We start from the raw sequence: 15,952 nt of genomic DNA, 5'->3' as shown, positions 1-15,952 counted from the left end.
GAGTGGAGAGAAGGCCGGAGGGCAGAGATTATCAGCCCCCACCAAAGACACATACTCTCATGATCACTTTTTTTTTTTTACACTGTCGATGGCTAGGTTGAGTGTGTGCTGGTGTGGAGCTGATGTAAATATTTTTCTATTGCTATATCACACTCTACTATTCATCACACTCTCAATACACTTCACATAATTTTTTTTTTATTTTATTTTATTTTTTTTTCATCCCAGCACGTTAAGTGTGCTGCTTCACACAATAAAGCAGATTTATTCCCGGAGGGCATCCCTCGTCATCACTCGTTTTGTTGTTTTGCAAATAAATAATAGAGACTGACCATAAGCTTCGTAGGAGGAAATAACCGATTGATTTTAACGAAAAAGGCCCAAAACACCTCTCTCTCTTTCTCTCTCTCAATTATTCTCTCTTTCCTTACCGACGAGGACACCCGGAACTACTCTCCAAATGGCTCCGATTCCCTCGGAGAACGGCGTCGAGGGAGACGATGAGAGAGAAGAAGTGGACGAAGAAGAAGACGATGACGAGGAAGAAGAAGAAGAAGAAGAGGAGGAAGAAGATGAGCCGAGGCTTAAGTACCAGAGAATGGGGGGCAGTATACCGTCCCTGCTGGCGAGCGATGCGGCGTCGTGTATCGCGGTTGCTGAGCGCATGATCGCTCTCGGTACCCACGGCGGTACCATCCACATCCTCGATTTTCTTGGGAACCAGGTCAGCGACGATATTGCAAATCGCGTTTATTTTTACCCATTTAGTAATTCTTTTTTCCGAGATTAGCTTTTCTTTTTGGATTGTAGGAAATTCTGAATTTTTGCGGGTTAAATTTGGAGCTTGTTTCATCTCTATTTTCCTTGAACTCTGTTGGGTGTTAGAATTCAGCATAGGAGTCATAAATGAGCTGTTTTTTGGGATTGTAGATTCAGTAAATTTTTTCCATGAACTATTTGACACGAGTTAATAATATTGTTGTGCTTTGATCTGATGGAAAAAAAAAAAAAAAACTATGGCCATTTGCTAAAGCATCAAATTCCGACTGGCGCATTGAACATTGTAGATGCTACTCTTTGATTTAACACTGTTAACCTGTTAAAGTCCATGCGATCATTGATCTAATGAGTCTTAGGGAATGTATGGACACCTAGAGTATCTCAAGATTTTGTGAATAGTAGTAAAAATGGTTTGAGTGAAGATGTTTTATTGGATTTTAGGAAAAGAAAGAGAAAATTGAATAAAAATATTATAAAGTTAAAGAATTAGTTGAATATAAATTTTTAATATTATTTTTGTTTTGAAATTTGTAAAAGTTTAATTGATTTTTGTGTTTTATTTTGAATTTTGTAAAAGTTGTATTGGTTTTTGTGTTTGGATAATGAGTAGGTAATGATTAGATGAAAAAGTTGAAATGTTGAAAATCTGAAATTGAAAAGTGTTTTGTGTTAGAGTGATGCTTAGGAATGAAATTTTGAGAAGTGTTGATAATCATTTGTCTATCCAAACATGCCTTATTTGATTGCTATCTTTAGAACGGAGCTTTCTCATCGCACAAACTGGACCATGTCATTAGCGAATCAATTTAAACCAAAGGAGTTTGTTCTTCTCGTGGATAATGTTAAGTCTATATTGTGAGAAATGACTCAATGAGTAGTTATATGTATATATATCTATCTATCTATCTCTATAAAACTAATTGAGTCATTTCTCACCATATAGACTTAGGTCCCGTTTGGATAGTGAAATGAGATGAGATGATTTAGATGAAAGTTGAAAGTTGAATAAAATATTATTAGAATATTATTTTTGACATTATTATTTTTTGGGATTTGAAAAAGTTGAATTGTTTATTATAGTTTGTATGAAAATTTGTAATGATGAGATGAGATGAAACCGTTCCTGTATCCAAAAGGGGCCTTAATATTATTTTCTATTTACTATCCTATTTAGATGCCAATGGCTTTAATGGGAACTGCAGTCCTTGTTTCATTAGAGTTTCTTATTGGAGTCTAATGAGTCATCCACATGGCCTTTAGTGGCAGTTTACCTATCACAGAAAGACAAAAGCCTCTGAACATATTTTTTAAACTGAGATGGACCTGGCTTAATGTTAGTTTTTTTTTTTTTTTTGATAAGTAATAAGTTATTTTTTTGATATGAAGGTAGGCATAGCCCAAGTACACTAGAAGTATACATGTGAATACACCTATTTAAGAACTCGAAACAGCTACAAGGAAATCATGAAAGCTAAGATCATTCAAATCAAGAGCAATGTTCCACACAAACAAAGTCTTCCAGAAAAAGCTCCTATACTCTTCCAAAGAGCGCTCTTGATCCTCAAAAAGTCTTTCATTACGTTCATTCCATATACACTAGAGAATGCATATAGGAACCATCTTCCACACTGCTGCAATCTGTGGTGTTCCTGAGATCCCATTCCAGCTTGCTAACAAATCAACCACCCTACCCGGCATCACCCATGCTATACCCATTTTTCTGAAAAAATAATTCCAGATATCTCGAGCAAACTCACAATGAAGAAGTAAATGGTCCACCGTTTCCCCACTTTTTCTACACAAACAACACCAGTCCATAATAATGAGACCACGTCTTCTAAGATTATCAAAGGTCAAAATCTTTCCTAGAGCCGCCGTCCACACAAAAAATGCAGCCTTTGTAGGTGCTTTAATCCTCCAAATGTTCTTCCAAGGGAATATATGCCTTTGAGGCATAGTAATAGAATCATAAAAAGAGCTTACCGAAAATTTCCCTTTCCTAGAGGGGCACCATACCATTGTATCTTCCAAAGTGGCAGCTATAGAAAGGTTGTACAGCATGTTCAGAAATCCCACCAGCTCACTCACTTCCCAATCATGTACATCCCGAGTGAGGTTAATGATCCACTCCTGTGAACCTTGATTAATAACCCGCAAGTCAGCCACCATAGCTTCTTTTTCCCGTGCAATACTGAAAATCATGGGATAAGCATCCTTCAAGGCCGTGTCTCCCAACCACACATCTTGCCAAAAGTTGATCCTACTACCATCCCCCAAACGCAGTCGAGTATTACTAGCAAAAGAGCACCAACCTTTTCGTATAAACTTCCATAGCCCCACTCCATATGTTCCCCTACCCTCTTTAGAACACCAACCCCCCCCTTTCACTTCCATACTTCATATCCACCACCCCTTTCCATAAAGCCCCCCTTTCATGGTTATAACGCCACAACCATTTTCCTAAGAGTGCCTTATTGAATGCCCTCACATTTCGAACCCCCAATCCACCGTCTCTCAAAGGGGAACATACATTTTCCCACCCTACTAGATGAAACTTAAACTCATCTCCTAACCCACTCCACAAAAAATCCCGTTGAAGCTACTCTATTCTAGAAGCAATACTAGCGGGGAGGGGAAATAGAGATAAGTAATATGCGGGGAGGTTGGATAAGGTACTCTTAATAAGTGTGATTCGCCCCCCTTCAGAGAGATACAACCTTTTCCACCCGGCCAACCTATGCTCAAATTTTTCCAGTACCCCCTCCCAAATTGTCTTAGCTTTGAAAGAAGCCCCCAACGGGAGACCAAGGTACTTCAATGGCAACGAAGAAACCCCACATCCCAAAACATTCGCCAACCCTCTAATATTGCTAACAACGCCAACCGCAACCATCTCTGTCTTGGCAAGATTAACCTTCAACCCGGATACCGCTTCAAAACAAAGTATGATGGCCGTCAAAGATTGTATATGCTCTTCATTTGCCTCACAAAAAAGCAAAGTGTCATCTGCAAACAATAGGTGAAAAATAATAGTGGAACCATGGGTATCTCCCACCGAGAAACCTGAAACCTTAATGTTAGTTATCACTTACTCTACATTGTTAGAGTCTTAATACATTTGTGAACTTATAGTCTTAATATCTTCAGCTAAAATATTTATAAAAAAAAAAAATCTTCAGCTAAAATATGAAGAGGTTCCAATTTTTTTCAGCATATAGTTTTGCACAAACATTGCCGATGGAGGTGCTAGTGCCGAGTTCTATTCTTGGAAGCACCTCCTAATGAGTTTTTAGTAGAGGGTGTTTCCTCTGTCCTAGGCAAGGATCATTTGGGCTATAGTGGGAAGGTTGATTAAGGAACTGTTTGGATGGTGAGATGAGATGAGATGATTTAAATGAAAGTTGAAAATTGAATAAAATATTGTTAGAATATTATTTTTTAATATTAATATTGTTTTGAAATTTGAAAAAGTTGAATTGTTTATTATATGTTTTAGTACATTTGATAATAAGGAGCGGACAATAGAGGATCTTAGAATTTTATTTTGCCGCACCTTACTTCTATGGGCTAGTGTTGTAGATTTTAATGGCCTAATTGTACATGATTTTCTTCTTTCGTTTTTAGCAACTAGATAGGTCCTATCTCTTGTATTCCACCTTGTATACCTGGGCTTTGCCTATTCTTATTTATACTACCGTTTACTTATGAAAAAAAATGTTTTAGTTCTACTGGAAACAAGGGGTTGGGGTCGGGCTTGGTGTATTTTAGGTTGTTTTTCACGGGATTTATGGGTTATTAGGGGTTTTCTATTATTGGCAAGGTGTTCTCTTGTATACATCAGTGTACTTGGTTACTCATTTTGATATATATATATATATATTTAATATTTTTACTTATAAAAAAAAAAAATTTGTGTGAGAATTTGAGAAAGTTGTAATGATGAGATGAGATGAGTTGAGAGTATTTCTCAATCCAAATGACTCCTAAGTGGGACATTATTTGTGGCCTTAGAGAAGGCTCCTTAGTAGTGAAGAGTAAGGGAAAAGGCCTCAGTGAGGATCAAGCTGGAATTGTTGAGGCAAAGCATGTTGCATAGATAAGAAGGGGCTGACTTCATCAAATTTAATTGCGTATTCTGGGCAGAGTTCAAGTTTCTTTGAATCAATAAATTGTTGTACTCTAGTTGTAGTAGAGGAGTTTGTATCTCCTTCACCAAAATGTTTGATGTGGATTTTATAGAAGGTGCAAGGATTTTATAATTTCATAAGTATGTTCTGTGAGGGTTTTGTTGTAAATTACTATGGCACTGTTTATTTCCCTTGAGGCTTGCTGCACCTACAAAGTTCTATCAAATCCTCATTCTTCTTCTAGAACTGTAGTTAGAAGGAAATAAGAGTTAAAAGAGGTTAAAATGCTCTGTTAATTATCTTTACAAGGGAGGTAATCCTTGTAGTGGCAGCAGTAGAGGGGTTGGGTCATCTTTTTGAGAATGAAGCCTAAGGTTTTATCTTGTAATGTGAGGGGCTACAAAAAGAGGGATAGACATCAATGTCAAGAAGTTATTGAGGTCTTGGAGGCGGATATTTTTTGTTTACAAGAAACTAAGTTGACCTTTTCCTTTTTCTTCTTCTTCTTCTTTTTTTTTTTTTCCTTCTTTTCTAGGGTGGTTGTATTGTTTGAAAGATTTCTACTGTTCTGATTGGGAAGCCCAACTCTCAAAATTTTCATAGAGCAGCTTCCTAGACTACTCCCAGACCATTTCATTTGGTGCTTGCCTGTGGTGATAAGGTGTGGAGAAAATGGTATTTTGAGTTTGAGAATATGTGTCCATGTTGAAATAGTGGTGGAGATGCTATAATTTGAAGTTTCGCCCAATTATGTCTTGGGTAGCAATGAAAACCCTGAAATTATATTGGAAAATGGAATGGAGATGTTTGGCCATGTTGGGGAAATGAAGCAACACTTTATGGAGAACTGGGTATTCTTGCAAAATAACGCACTTTATCTGGGTCTGAGTTGATGAGAAGGTCTGAGGTTTCTAGTGAGTTGAAATGATTGTTCTCCTAGAGAAAACATGTGTAGAAGACTGAAAATCAGGTGCTCTTTGGCACAAGGAGCAAGGCCAGAATACAAAATTTTTCCATCTGCTGGCCAATTTGAACAGCAAAAACAACACGTTTGATTCTCTAGTTATTAGTGGAGCACTTTTACTTGTAAAAAAGAGAGTTACTAGTTGATAATTTTCTTTGTACAACACAAGGTAGGGAGCATATCTTGAAATTCTACAACTGTCTTTACTCTGCATAGTTCCCCCAGAGGCTCAAGTTGGGTGGTCCTAGCATTGATTCAATTGGTGAAGAGGGTTTGGAGGGTTTGATGTGTTCGGAAAAAGCCTCTGAGGAGAGTGAGGTTTTTGAGGTGGAGAAGGCTCTAAATGGTGATATGGTCCCAAGCTGCGATGATTCCTCGTTAGCATTTTCTCAAACTTTTTGGGAGGTTTTCAAAGTAGACTTGATAAATGTACCGCATGATTTCTATGCTTGATGCAAGTTTGAGGAGAGCCTCAATGCTACCTTTGTCACCCTTACAAGATACTTGGGGTGGTTAAGATTAAGGGCTTTCATTCTATTAGATTAGTAGGTATTGTTTACAAAATCATCTCAAAAGTTCTTGCCAAGGGGTTGAAGACAGTGCTGGTGACAATTATCTCTAGATCTCATAATCTTTCATCAAAGAGCAACAATTTTAGACTCAGTTCTCACAACTAACGAATGCCTTGATAGTATAACTTGATTAGGGACTCTAGGTGTGCTCCGCAAATTGGATAGGGAGAAGGCATACGATCATGTGAATTGAGGCTTCTTGTTGTATATACTGAGGAGATAACTGATTTTGGAAGAGATGGTGTGAGTGGATGGCACATTGTATTTCTATGGGCATTGATAAATGACACCCCCTTAGGCTTCTTTAACAGCTCACAAGGATTGAGAGGGGTTCTTTTATCCCCTTTACTATTCAATGTGGTGTAGGCACCGAGTAAAATATTGTCAGCTATTGTGAAAAGGGGCTCTCCTCAGGTTTCTCAGTGGAGATTATGCCTCATCTTCTACTACATTGTGAGTTGGCTATGGAATTGTGGGCAACAATTTTCAACACTTTTGATATTGAGTGGGTTATGCCCTAGCAGGAAATAAAGTTGTTGGTATGTTGGTGGAGTCCTTTTGGAAATCATAGATATTTAGAAGTTTGGAGCATGTTGCCTTTGTGCTTAATGTGGTGTGTTTGGTAGAAGCGCAATGCCCAAACTTTTGAACACTGCAAGAGCATGGTGAAAGAGTTAAAACGCATAATATTCAACTTCCTCTCTGTTTGGATGGTTGCTCACAACATCTCCCAATTCTATAGCTTTCTGCATTTCAAGGCTTTTGCTCTTTTTCTTTTTTTGCTAGTTGGGCGTATCCTATTGTGTGTTTCTTGCGTACTTGGGTTGTGCCCGTCTGCTTTTAATAAAATTGCATCACTTATACAAAAATTGAGCTTTTGAGGCTCACTTATTATTCTGATTTCAGCTGATGGATGATTGCAAAATATTACTTTTTGTAAGCAAAATTGTATGCTTTAGGTTTGAAATATTTAGTTTATTTTCTTCTTCACAGGTTAAGGAATTCCATGCTCATAAAGCAGTCGTCAATGACCTTAGCTTCGATATAGAAGGAGAATATGTAGGAAGCTGTTCTGATGATGGATCTGTTGTAATAAACAGTCTTTTCACTGATGAGAAAATGAAGTTTGAGTATCATCGCCCGATGAAAGCTATTGCTCTGGACCCAGATTATGCAAGAAAAACGTCAAGAAGATTTGTAGCTGGTGGTTTAGCAGGTCATTTATATTATAATACCAAGAAATGGCTAGGCTATCGTGATCAGGTCTGTACTAGTGTGCTGGCTAATAGCATGGGAAAAATGCTTTGTATCGTTTGGTTTCTTGAAACTAAAATAAAATTGATCTGTTTTCTAGGTTTTGCATTCTGGTGAAGGTCCAATTCATTCGGTGAAATGGAGAACAAGTCTCATTGCTTGGGCTAATGATGCAGGTGTGAAAGTTTATGACACTGCAGATGATCAGCGTATAACATTTATTGAAAGACCAAGAGGAAGCCCACATCCTGAACTTTTGGTTCCTCACTTAGTTTGGCAGGTTTGTCCAAGATTAACTTGGCTTTGTATTAGGAAATGCTTAATGCAAGCCAGTGCAGTTGTTTCAGGCTTGCAGCAATAGTCTGAAGAGCTACAACACCATGCACACTTACACATCTATATTTGCGTATATTTGTGTATGTGAATACATGCACTATGCATAAGTGTTTTGTTGTTTCCAAAAATTTTGGGATTTGGCTTACTTCTCATCTCATTCAGGATGACACTCTCTTGGTCATTGGCTGGGGAACATCCATAAAAATTGCATCCATTAGAACGAATCAGCATAGAGCAACTAATGGGACATATAGACATGTTCCAATGCCAAGTATGAACCAGGTGGATATTGTGGCATCTTTCCAAACCAGCTATTTCATTTCTGGAGTTGCTCCCTTTGGTGACACTTTGGTTGTTCTAGCATATATTCCTGGGGAAGAAGATGGGGAGAAGCAATTTAGTAGCAACCTTCCATCACGGCAGGTACTTTCTCCCTTGCCTTGTATGAAATACTTTGGAGTTCCCCTATTTGACCTCGTGCCTTGTACTCGAAGTTCACAGTGCAAATATTTTATTTATATAATTCTTGAAACTAAAGCATCAATTTTAATAGAAGAAAGTTTCTGCTGAATCTGAGCCACCTTGATAGTGGTTTTTGTAACTCCTACAGTTTCTTTACGAGTTCTTAAACTGTCCTTTTGATGGCAAAGTATATGATGAGTTTTCTCCCCTTTAGTTGTTTAAATTATTTGTTCTGTCTATTTTATTGTAACAATCTTTTGGTACTATTTGTACCTCGTTAATTATAAAATTCCTGGTAATTTCTGCGTTGGAAAATATATTTGTTGCAAGTTTGTTGCTCTTATTGAAACTACTTCTTGGTGTATATCTCTCCTGATGCATATGAATTTCTGGGGAAGGTGTGATTATGTCACGGGAAACTTACCAAAGAAAGTTTCTGACACGGGAAAATCTAATTATAACCAGGGACATGCACAGAGACCAGAAGTACGCATAGTAACATGGAGTAATGATGAACATTCAACAGATGCCCTGCCTGTTCATGGCTTTGAGCATTACAAGGCAAAGGACTATTCCCTAGCTTATGCTCCTTTCTCAGGTTAATGTCTTTGTCAGTGACATTCATGTTTATGCACATAAGACTATTATATTTAAATTGGTGTAATACTTTTTGTCATTGTAGGTAGCAGCTATGCTGGCGGTCAGTGGGCTGCAGGTGATGAGCCATTGTATTATATTGTATCCCCAAAGGATGTAGTTATTGCAAAACCAAGGTTAGTATGGTTGTTTCTTATTTTGTAGCTTCCTTATAGATTAGAAACTACAAGGATGGTGTATTTTAACATTATAAATTTGGTGCTAAGGATTGATTTGGTCATCACGACGAACTCACGGAAAAAGAAATCGATATTAAGGTTGATTATTATGTAATCATCTTCATACATCTAAATGCATCATCTCTGGTTTTTTTTACATGTTAAATGCATCATCTCTGTTCATACTGGTATATGAGTATCTTGAATGAAGAAAAAAGGATATTGAAATTAGTTGTAAATCCAGAGTCAAATTAATGTCATGGATTTCAAAATTTAGGTATGTGATATTAGTTAGTAACAAATAATTACTTTGGTAAAATTTTCAAGGGATTTGATGGGTTTTGTTGAATTTTTAAAGAAGTTATAAGTTATAACGCTACACTTTAACCTTAGTTTTCTATGGTTGTTTGGTTGTGTTGATAGAAAGTCTTGAATTATGAAATGTTAACTTGCTTCTTTTAAATAGTGCATAAAATGTTTCGTGTAAAAATTCTTCTATTGCTCTAACAGTCCATGTAGTGTTGCAAATATGCATGTAACTTAAAATGCACTAATTATTGTTAGGGACACCGAAGATCATATTGCTTGGCTTCTTCAACATGGGTGGCATGAAAAAGCTTTGGCAGCTGTTGAAGCTGGTCAGGGCCGGAGTGAGCTACTCGATGAGGTATTTTTAGTATTTTCTGGTTGCAGTTATATTCACTTTCTTCTCATTTACATGAAACATACATGAGCCTGTGGATGTAGCATGCGTTTACGCTTGTGTTTTCACTCCTCGGGATGCTAGTGAATCTTTTGTATATTCATCTCTTTTTTCCCTATCCAGGGCTATAACTTTCTGTAGACACCACAGAAGTGTTTTTTTTTGTTTGGTTGTGGCATGGCATAAGATACCACATCCTGATACTTCATGTATTACCTTTCCTCGTTGAATTGAGAGTATTGGAGTACCATATTGAGTCACAGGATACTAGTTTTGGTCAATTGAAAATCACTTTATTTCATCAGTATAGTAATTAATTTTTAGAGATAATTTTATATTGAAGATGACTATTTTGCATTTTTTGCACTATGATATAATAGTATTTTTTAGTTATTGCCTCCACATTTCCAATATTTGCCTTCTGTATATGCTTTGTGGCATAGTTTGACCAATATGGCTGCTATATTTGTAGGTGGGATCTAGGTATCTCGATCATTTGATTGTGGAAAGGAAGTACGCTGAAGCTGCATCTTTGTGTCCCAAATTGTTGCGAGGATCTGCTTCTGCATGGGAAAGGTACTGCCTGCCTTATTGTTATTTGTACCATTCATCTAACTAACTGATGGTGGGCTGCTTCTTTTCTCAGATGGGTCTTCCACTTTGCTCATCTACGTCAGCTTCCTGTGTTGGTTCCATACATACCAACAGAAAACCCAAGACTGCGTGATACTGCTTATGAGGTCCGTTAGGAAAAAATATTGTGCCTAAAAATCTTTGATATCTTTTCTTTTCTTTCTATTGTGCCAACTTGGAATTAAAGACTTCTTGTTGCTTTTTGTGCTATAGGTTGCTCTTGTAGCTTTGGCTACAAATCCTTCTTTCCATGAGGATCTCTTGTCAACTGTCAAATCTTGGCCACGTGTGATTTATTCTGCATTGCCTGTTATTTCGGCCATTGAACCGCAGCTTAATACTTCATCCATGACTGATCCGCTCAAAGAGGTTCATGAGACAAACATGCACATTCTCATTTTTTTCTCTATTAATACCACGTGCTTCCTATATATATTGATCACTTAATCTTATTATTTATGCGTTCCTTTTCTCTGTCAGGCACTAGCACAGTTGTATATAATTGATGGGCAATATGAGAAAGCCTTTTCAATCTATGCTGATGTAAGTGTTACTGATGCATGTGGAAGATTAATTCACAAACATCCAACACCAGAATTTAACATACTAGATAAAATGTTTATGTTAAATTCTTTGGAAAATTATGGTGGTGCACCCCTGTATTATGTTCTAACAAATCGGCTACATTGTTCTTAATTATTTTGGGTATCATTTTCAGCTTATGAAGCCAGAAGTCTTTGACTTCATCGAAAAATATAACTTGCATCATGCAATTCGTGAAAAGGTATGTCAATGAAAAATCAGCTGAGATTCTTATGGTGTTACTAGTCTATCTATAGGTTTCTATGTTTGCTGTTATCATTGTTTTCCAAGTAGAAATTTTTGTCAGTTCAATATTTGTTGCATATTAATAGGCCATTTTATAGATTTTGAGGAAGAACATAGCATAGCAGGCTCTGCTATATATCATTAATCAGGTGGTTGCTCTCACGGAAATTCTCTACAACACTGTTGAACTCAATGGAGCCTAATTCCTGAATAGCTGGGTTTGGAAACATATATATTGCAAAATACGAGAACGTAAATGGATGATTTATTTCCCTTTTTCCTGTTAGGCATGCTAGTTTCTGTTACATGCTTCCCATTCTGATGCGATTATAAGATTTCTAACTACTTTTTGTGTTACCTATTGCAATGTAGGTTGTGCAACTTATGATGATAGATTGCAAGCATGCAGTTCCGTTATTTATACAAAATAAGGACTTGATTAGTCCATCTGAGGTTGTTTCACAACTTCTGAACGCCAGCAATAAGCATGATCATAGATATTTCCTGCACCTATACCTCCATTCATTATTTGAAGTAAATCCACATGCTGGAAAGGATTTTCATGATATGCAGGTAGTCATCTAACTTATCAAAAAAAAAAAATGTATTGACCGTCATCTTGATTTATCCTCACAAGCCATGATGTATCCATACTGAACTCTAGACCATGCATTTTCTTGCACAGCTCTTTCTTTATGACCTCTTTGAGCCTCTTGCAGCCTGTTAGAAATTTTAAATCATAGATGCCATTTTTTAAACTTTCAGATGCATATTTTGGCATGTTGGTTTATGAGTGTTATCACTTTTTTTTATTGTATCTGAAAATATCTGAAAATTAGTTTATTAATACTTGAATCCCTGAAAAAAAGGGCAAGAGGGAGGGAGGGATGGGGGAAGTGATGGATGCCAGAGATTGGTACTCTATTTGGGCATAACCAAAGTAGTACCCTTATTCGTGGGGGCAAATGGACGAAAATTATAGGCACTCCCTTGAGACAGGTGGAGCCATAGTCTGACCTTAGTGGTAGTCAGAGAATGAAGTAGGGGTTCTTCTCTCACGATGCTTATCCCTGATATTGTCTGCTACGATCATTGCAGATTGGTAATTATAGTATTGGATTGGATCTTTTTCTTTCCCTACTTTCTCGATCTTGGATCTGGTCATTGCAGCACTTTGTGCAGTTAAACGGATTTGAGCACACACACAGCTTGTCTGAAGCTTTCTTGTCCTTTATTTTACCATGATAGGTGGAGCTTTATGCAGACTATGATCCAAAGATGTTACTTCCTTTTCTTCGTAGTAGTCAACATTATACACTTGAAAAGGTTTGAACCTTCAACACGTGGTCAGTTTCAATAATTTATGTATAGTTTTATAAATTAATTCTCTGAAATCAAATCTCAGGCATATGAAATTTGCATCAGAAGAGATCTTCTAAGGGAGCAAGTCTTCATCCTGGGAAGAATGGGGAATTCTAAACAAGCCCTTGCTGTCATTATAAATAACTTAGGGGATATAGAGGAGGTACTTTGCATGTTGTTTGGAAATTTAATTTATAGTTCGGTTAATTTTGAAGTTTGGTGTTGTGATGAGGCAAGCATTATCATTGGCACAGGCTGTAGAGTTTGTGACCATGCAGCATGATGATGACCTTTGGGAAGAATTAATAAACCAATGTCTTCACAAACCTGAAATGGTATGTATCAAACATATTCACCTGACTCAATGTATGTATGGACATGCAGATGAATATTTCTTATTGTCTTTGACAATTTTTTCTCAAATTGCTCTTGCTAATACCAGGTCGGCGTTTTGTTGGAGCACACAGTTGGAAATCTTGATCCTCTCTATATTGTAAATATGGTTCCCAATGGCTTGGAGATACCTCGGTTAGTAAGAGCAGAATGATGCTTAATTTCTTCCTGTAGCTCCTTTCTCTCCTCTTCCCTCGTAAAACTGTAATTTTTCTTGAATATTTAATGATAAATACATATCTCAGTGCTAGGAGAAGCTCAATATATTGAAGATGCAATAGATTCTGTGTGAATTCTTGTGGTTTCATACATGCCCAGACCTTGTTTCATGTTTTTCAGGAGCTTTGCTTGTTACCGTCTATCAACTCTGTCAAGTAGTGATCTTAAATGCATACTATTCTTTATTAGTGGGACCCACTTTTTTATAAAGGGCTTGTATGGGGCTTGTCTATTTGGGGCTTGTACCTAGCATTACTCTGAAACTTATTGTTTTGTGAGTAAAATGCTGTAAACATGCATGTTATGCTGTCGTCGATTATTAAAAAATGTTATTGTTGATGGTTATAGTGTTTAATTATTTTTACACTTTATATGCCCCCAAATTGACTAGATATGGTGTTTTTCACCTGTAACATCAATAAACATCACCCGTCAGGGTGCGGCCTAGTAGTCAAAGGACGGTCTTGGAATTCTCCAAGATTACTTGGTATATTCTGGCAGGTAGAGTCATGTCAATCTGGGGTTTTCTCTTTAGGGGTTGGTCTGGAGGGCTTTTCCTTGGTGAGGTTCCACGTCACCAAAAGATAAGAACTTCAGTATGACGTAATTTCTCCTTTTTTCTTTGCTTCATTCAGGCTTAGGGATCGACTTGTCAAGATCATTACTGATTACAGGACTGAAACATCCCTAAGACATGGCTGCAATGATATCCTCAAGGTACTCCCTTGTTTCACATATCATCGATGCATTTTATTCAAACAGAAAACCGTATGAAATGCCTGGAATTTTACTGTGATTGTGATAGGCTGATTGTGTCAACCTCTTGGTTAAATACTACAAAGAGGCAAGACATGGGATTTACTTGAGCAACGAAGAAGATGAAGCACGGGCAAAGAGGAACGGCAGTAAGTCTTCTCAGGTGACTGAAAAATCATCGAGTGTAAGAACCACGGAGGTTAAGTCTAAAACTAAGGGGGGTGCAAGGTGTTGCATGTGTTTTGATCCCTTCTCTATTCAAAATGTATCGGTCATCGTTTTCTTTTGCTGTCATGCTTATCACACGAACTGTCTTATGGATTCTACCTATAATGTTGGCGGCAAGAAAGAGTATGGAGCCACTTCTCGGGAGCCTGTAGTAGACTATGAGCATGATAATGGTGATGTAGATGATGATGATGAAGGTTCGCAGTCGGGTGCGCGTCGTATGCGTTGTATCTTATGTACTACAGCTGCTAGTTGAGTGTACTGGTGTGCATGTGAGCTTGTTGCTTGTGCAGGCGGCCGGGTATCTGTATTTTTGTGTGCATATAGTGTTTATCATTTTCTCTTGTGCGTCAATTATTGATTTTTTTTTTTTTTTTTTGTATTAGTTATATATATAGAGAGTAGAGAGAGTCGATTTTTTTATTTTTCTCCGGCCAGTTTTCCTAGGGTTGCCTTAAAAAATCGGGTTTTTCTGGTTCATGGCTTTGATTACAATTTACAGAGTAATCTTAATTCATACTCTGACTTGCATTAGTAGAAGTGTAGAGGGCTGTGGTTTCTGAAAGAAATTCAGAATTTAATTTCGTCCTTTACCAATACCAATATATTCTGATTTCAGTTCTGTAAAGACTTGGAATTGTCTGGCAACAGTTAATTAAATGTTTAAATAACACTTTAATCTAAAGGCAATTTATTCCAAATATACAAACATCTGATATGCTCAGAAGTTATACGACACATAATCCTAATTATGTATACAAAAGGATGACAAGGGAAAGATTCACATGATTTATACTTCATTAGAAATAGAATAAATCTTCTTTCATGGATTGAAGACAGAAGGGAGGTTCATATTTGTCACATCTACTGGATGGTGTGATATATTTTAAGGAGTTTTATTTACTAACCACTTAAAATCTGCTACATTAGTATGTGTGATTGAGAATTACAATTTAACATTATGAAAAGTAATTTGTCTTTGCACCTTGCGTTGGTGTGTTCACCCGACCTGAATTTGAGCCTTTCGACCTGACCCGAAAATGAAGAACTTCCGTTTGGTGATTTCTGACCATGAATTCCGAATTCGAGTTTCGAATAGAAACGGATTCTGAACAGAATTAGCATCTGATCATGAGATACAAGCGGCACCATTTAAGTCATCAAAAACTCCATTTTTCTCAGTCTCACAAACAAAGTAAAAAAAATTGCCCAATATTATCAATGCAGAGAGAATCAAATTGCCCAAATCACCATTAGAAGGCCAAAAACTACAGAGGAAAAACAATAACAGCCAAATCACCATCAGAAGACAGCAATGGACTTGTACTTAAAACTAGATTTATGGATAACACATACAAAGGAAGTGGAAAGTCGCTAGAATTTCAATATATGTCATGAATACAAATCCCAATTGATCAAGAAATTACAATACCTCATATTCTTCAACTGTCTCTATTCAAAACATTATTCAAAGTTATCTCTACATGAAGAAAAAAAAATTGTTAAAAATGTAATTATTA

General features: G+C 37.0%; 1 protein-coding gene across 1 annotated transcript; it reads left to right on the top strand.

Annotated features, from left to right (window-relative positions):
• Positions 1-342: 342 nt before the first annotated feature.
• Positions 343-14,966, top strand: LOC109000658 (vacuolar protein sorting-associated protein 41 homolog). Its single transcript, XM_018977611.2, has 19 exons — positions 343-724; positions 7,437-7,706; positions 7,798-7,977; positions 8,196-8,456; positions 8,961-9,093; positions 9,178-9,268; positions 9,875-9,977; positions 10,486-10,589; positions 10,660-10,753; positions 10,860-11,015; positions 11,127-11,189; positions 11,365-11,430; positions 11,847-12,047; positions 12,723-12,800; positions 12,880-12,999; positions 13,091-13,171; positions 13,279-13,364; positions 14,084-14,165; positions 14,254-14,966. Exons 1-19 carry the CDS (start codon positions 461-463, stop codon positions 14,686-14,688), a joined length of 2,868 nt encoding a protein of 955 aa, XP_018833156.1. The 5' UTR covers positions 343-460; the 3' UTR covers positions 14,689-14,966.
• The last annotated feature ends 986 nt before the right edge of the window (positions 14,967-15,952 follow it).

Source organism: Juglans regia, chromosome 14, assembly GCF_001411555.2.
Source record: "Juglans regia cultivar Chandler chromosome 14, Walnut 2.0, whole genome shotgun sequence".
Taxonomy (NCBI): domain Eukaryota; kingdom Viridiplantae; phylum Streptophyta; class Magnoliopsida; order Fagales; family Juglandaceae; genus Juglans; species Juglans regia.
Note: the sequence above shows the minus strand (reverse complement) of the source record. Positions and strands in the feature narration are given on the sequence as shown.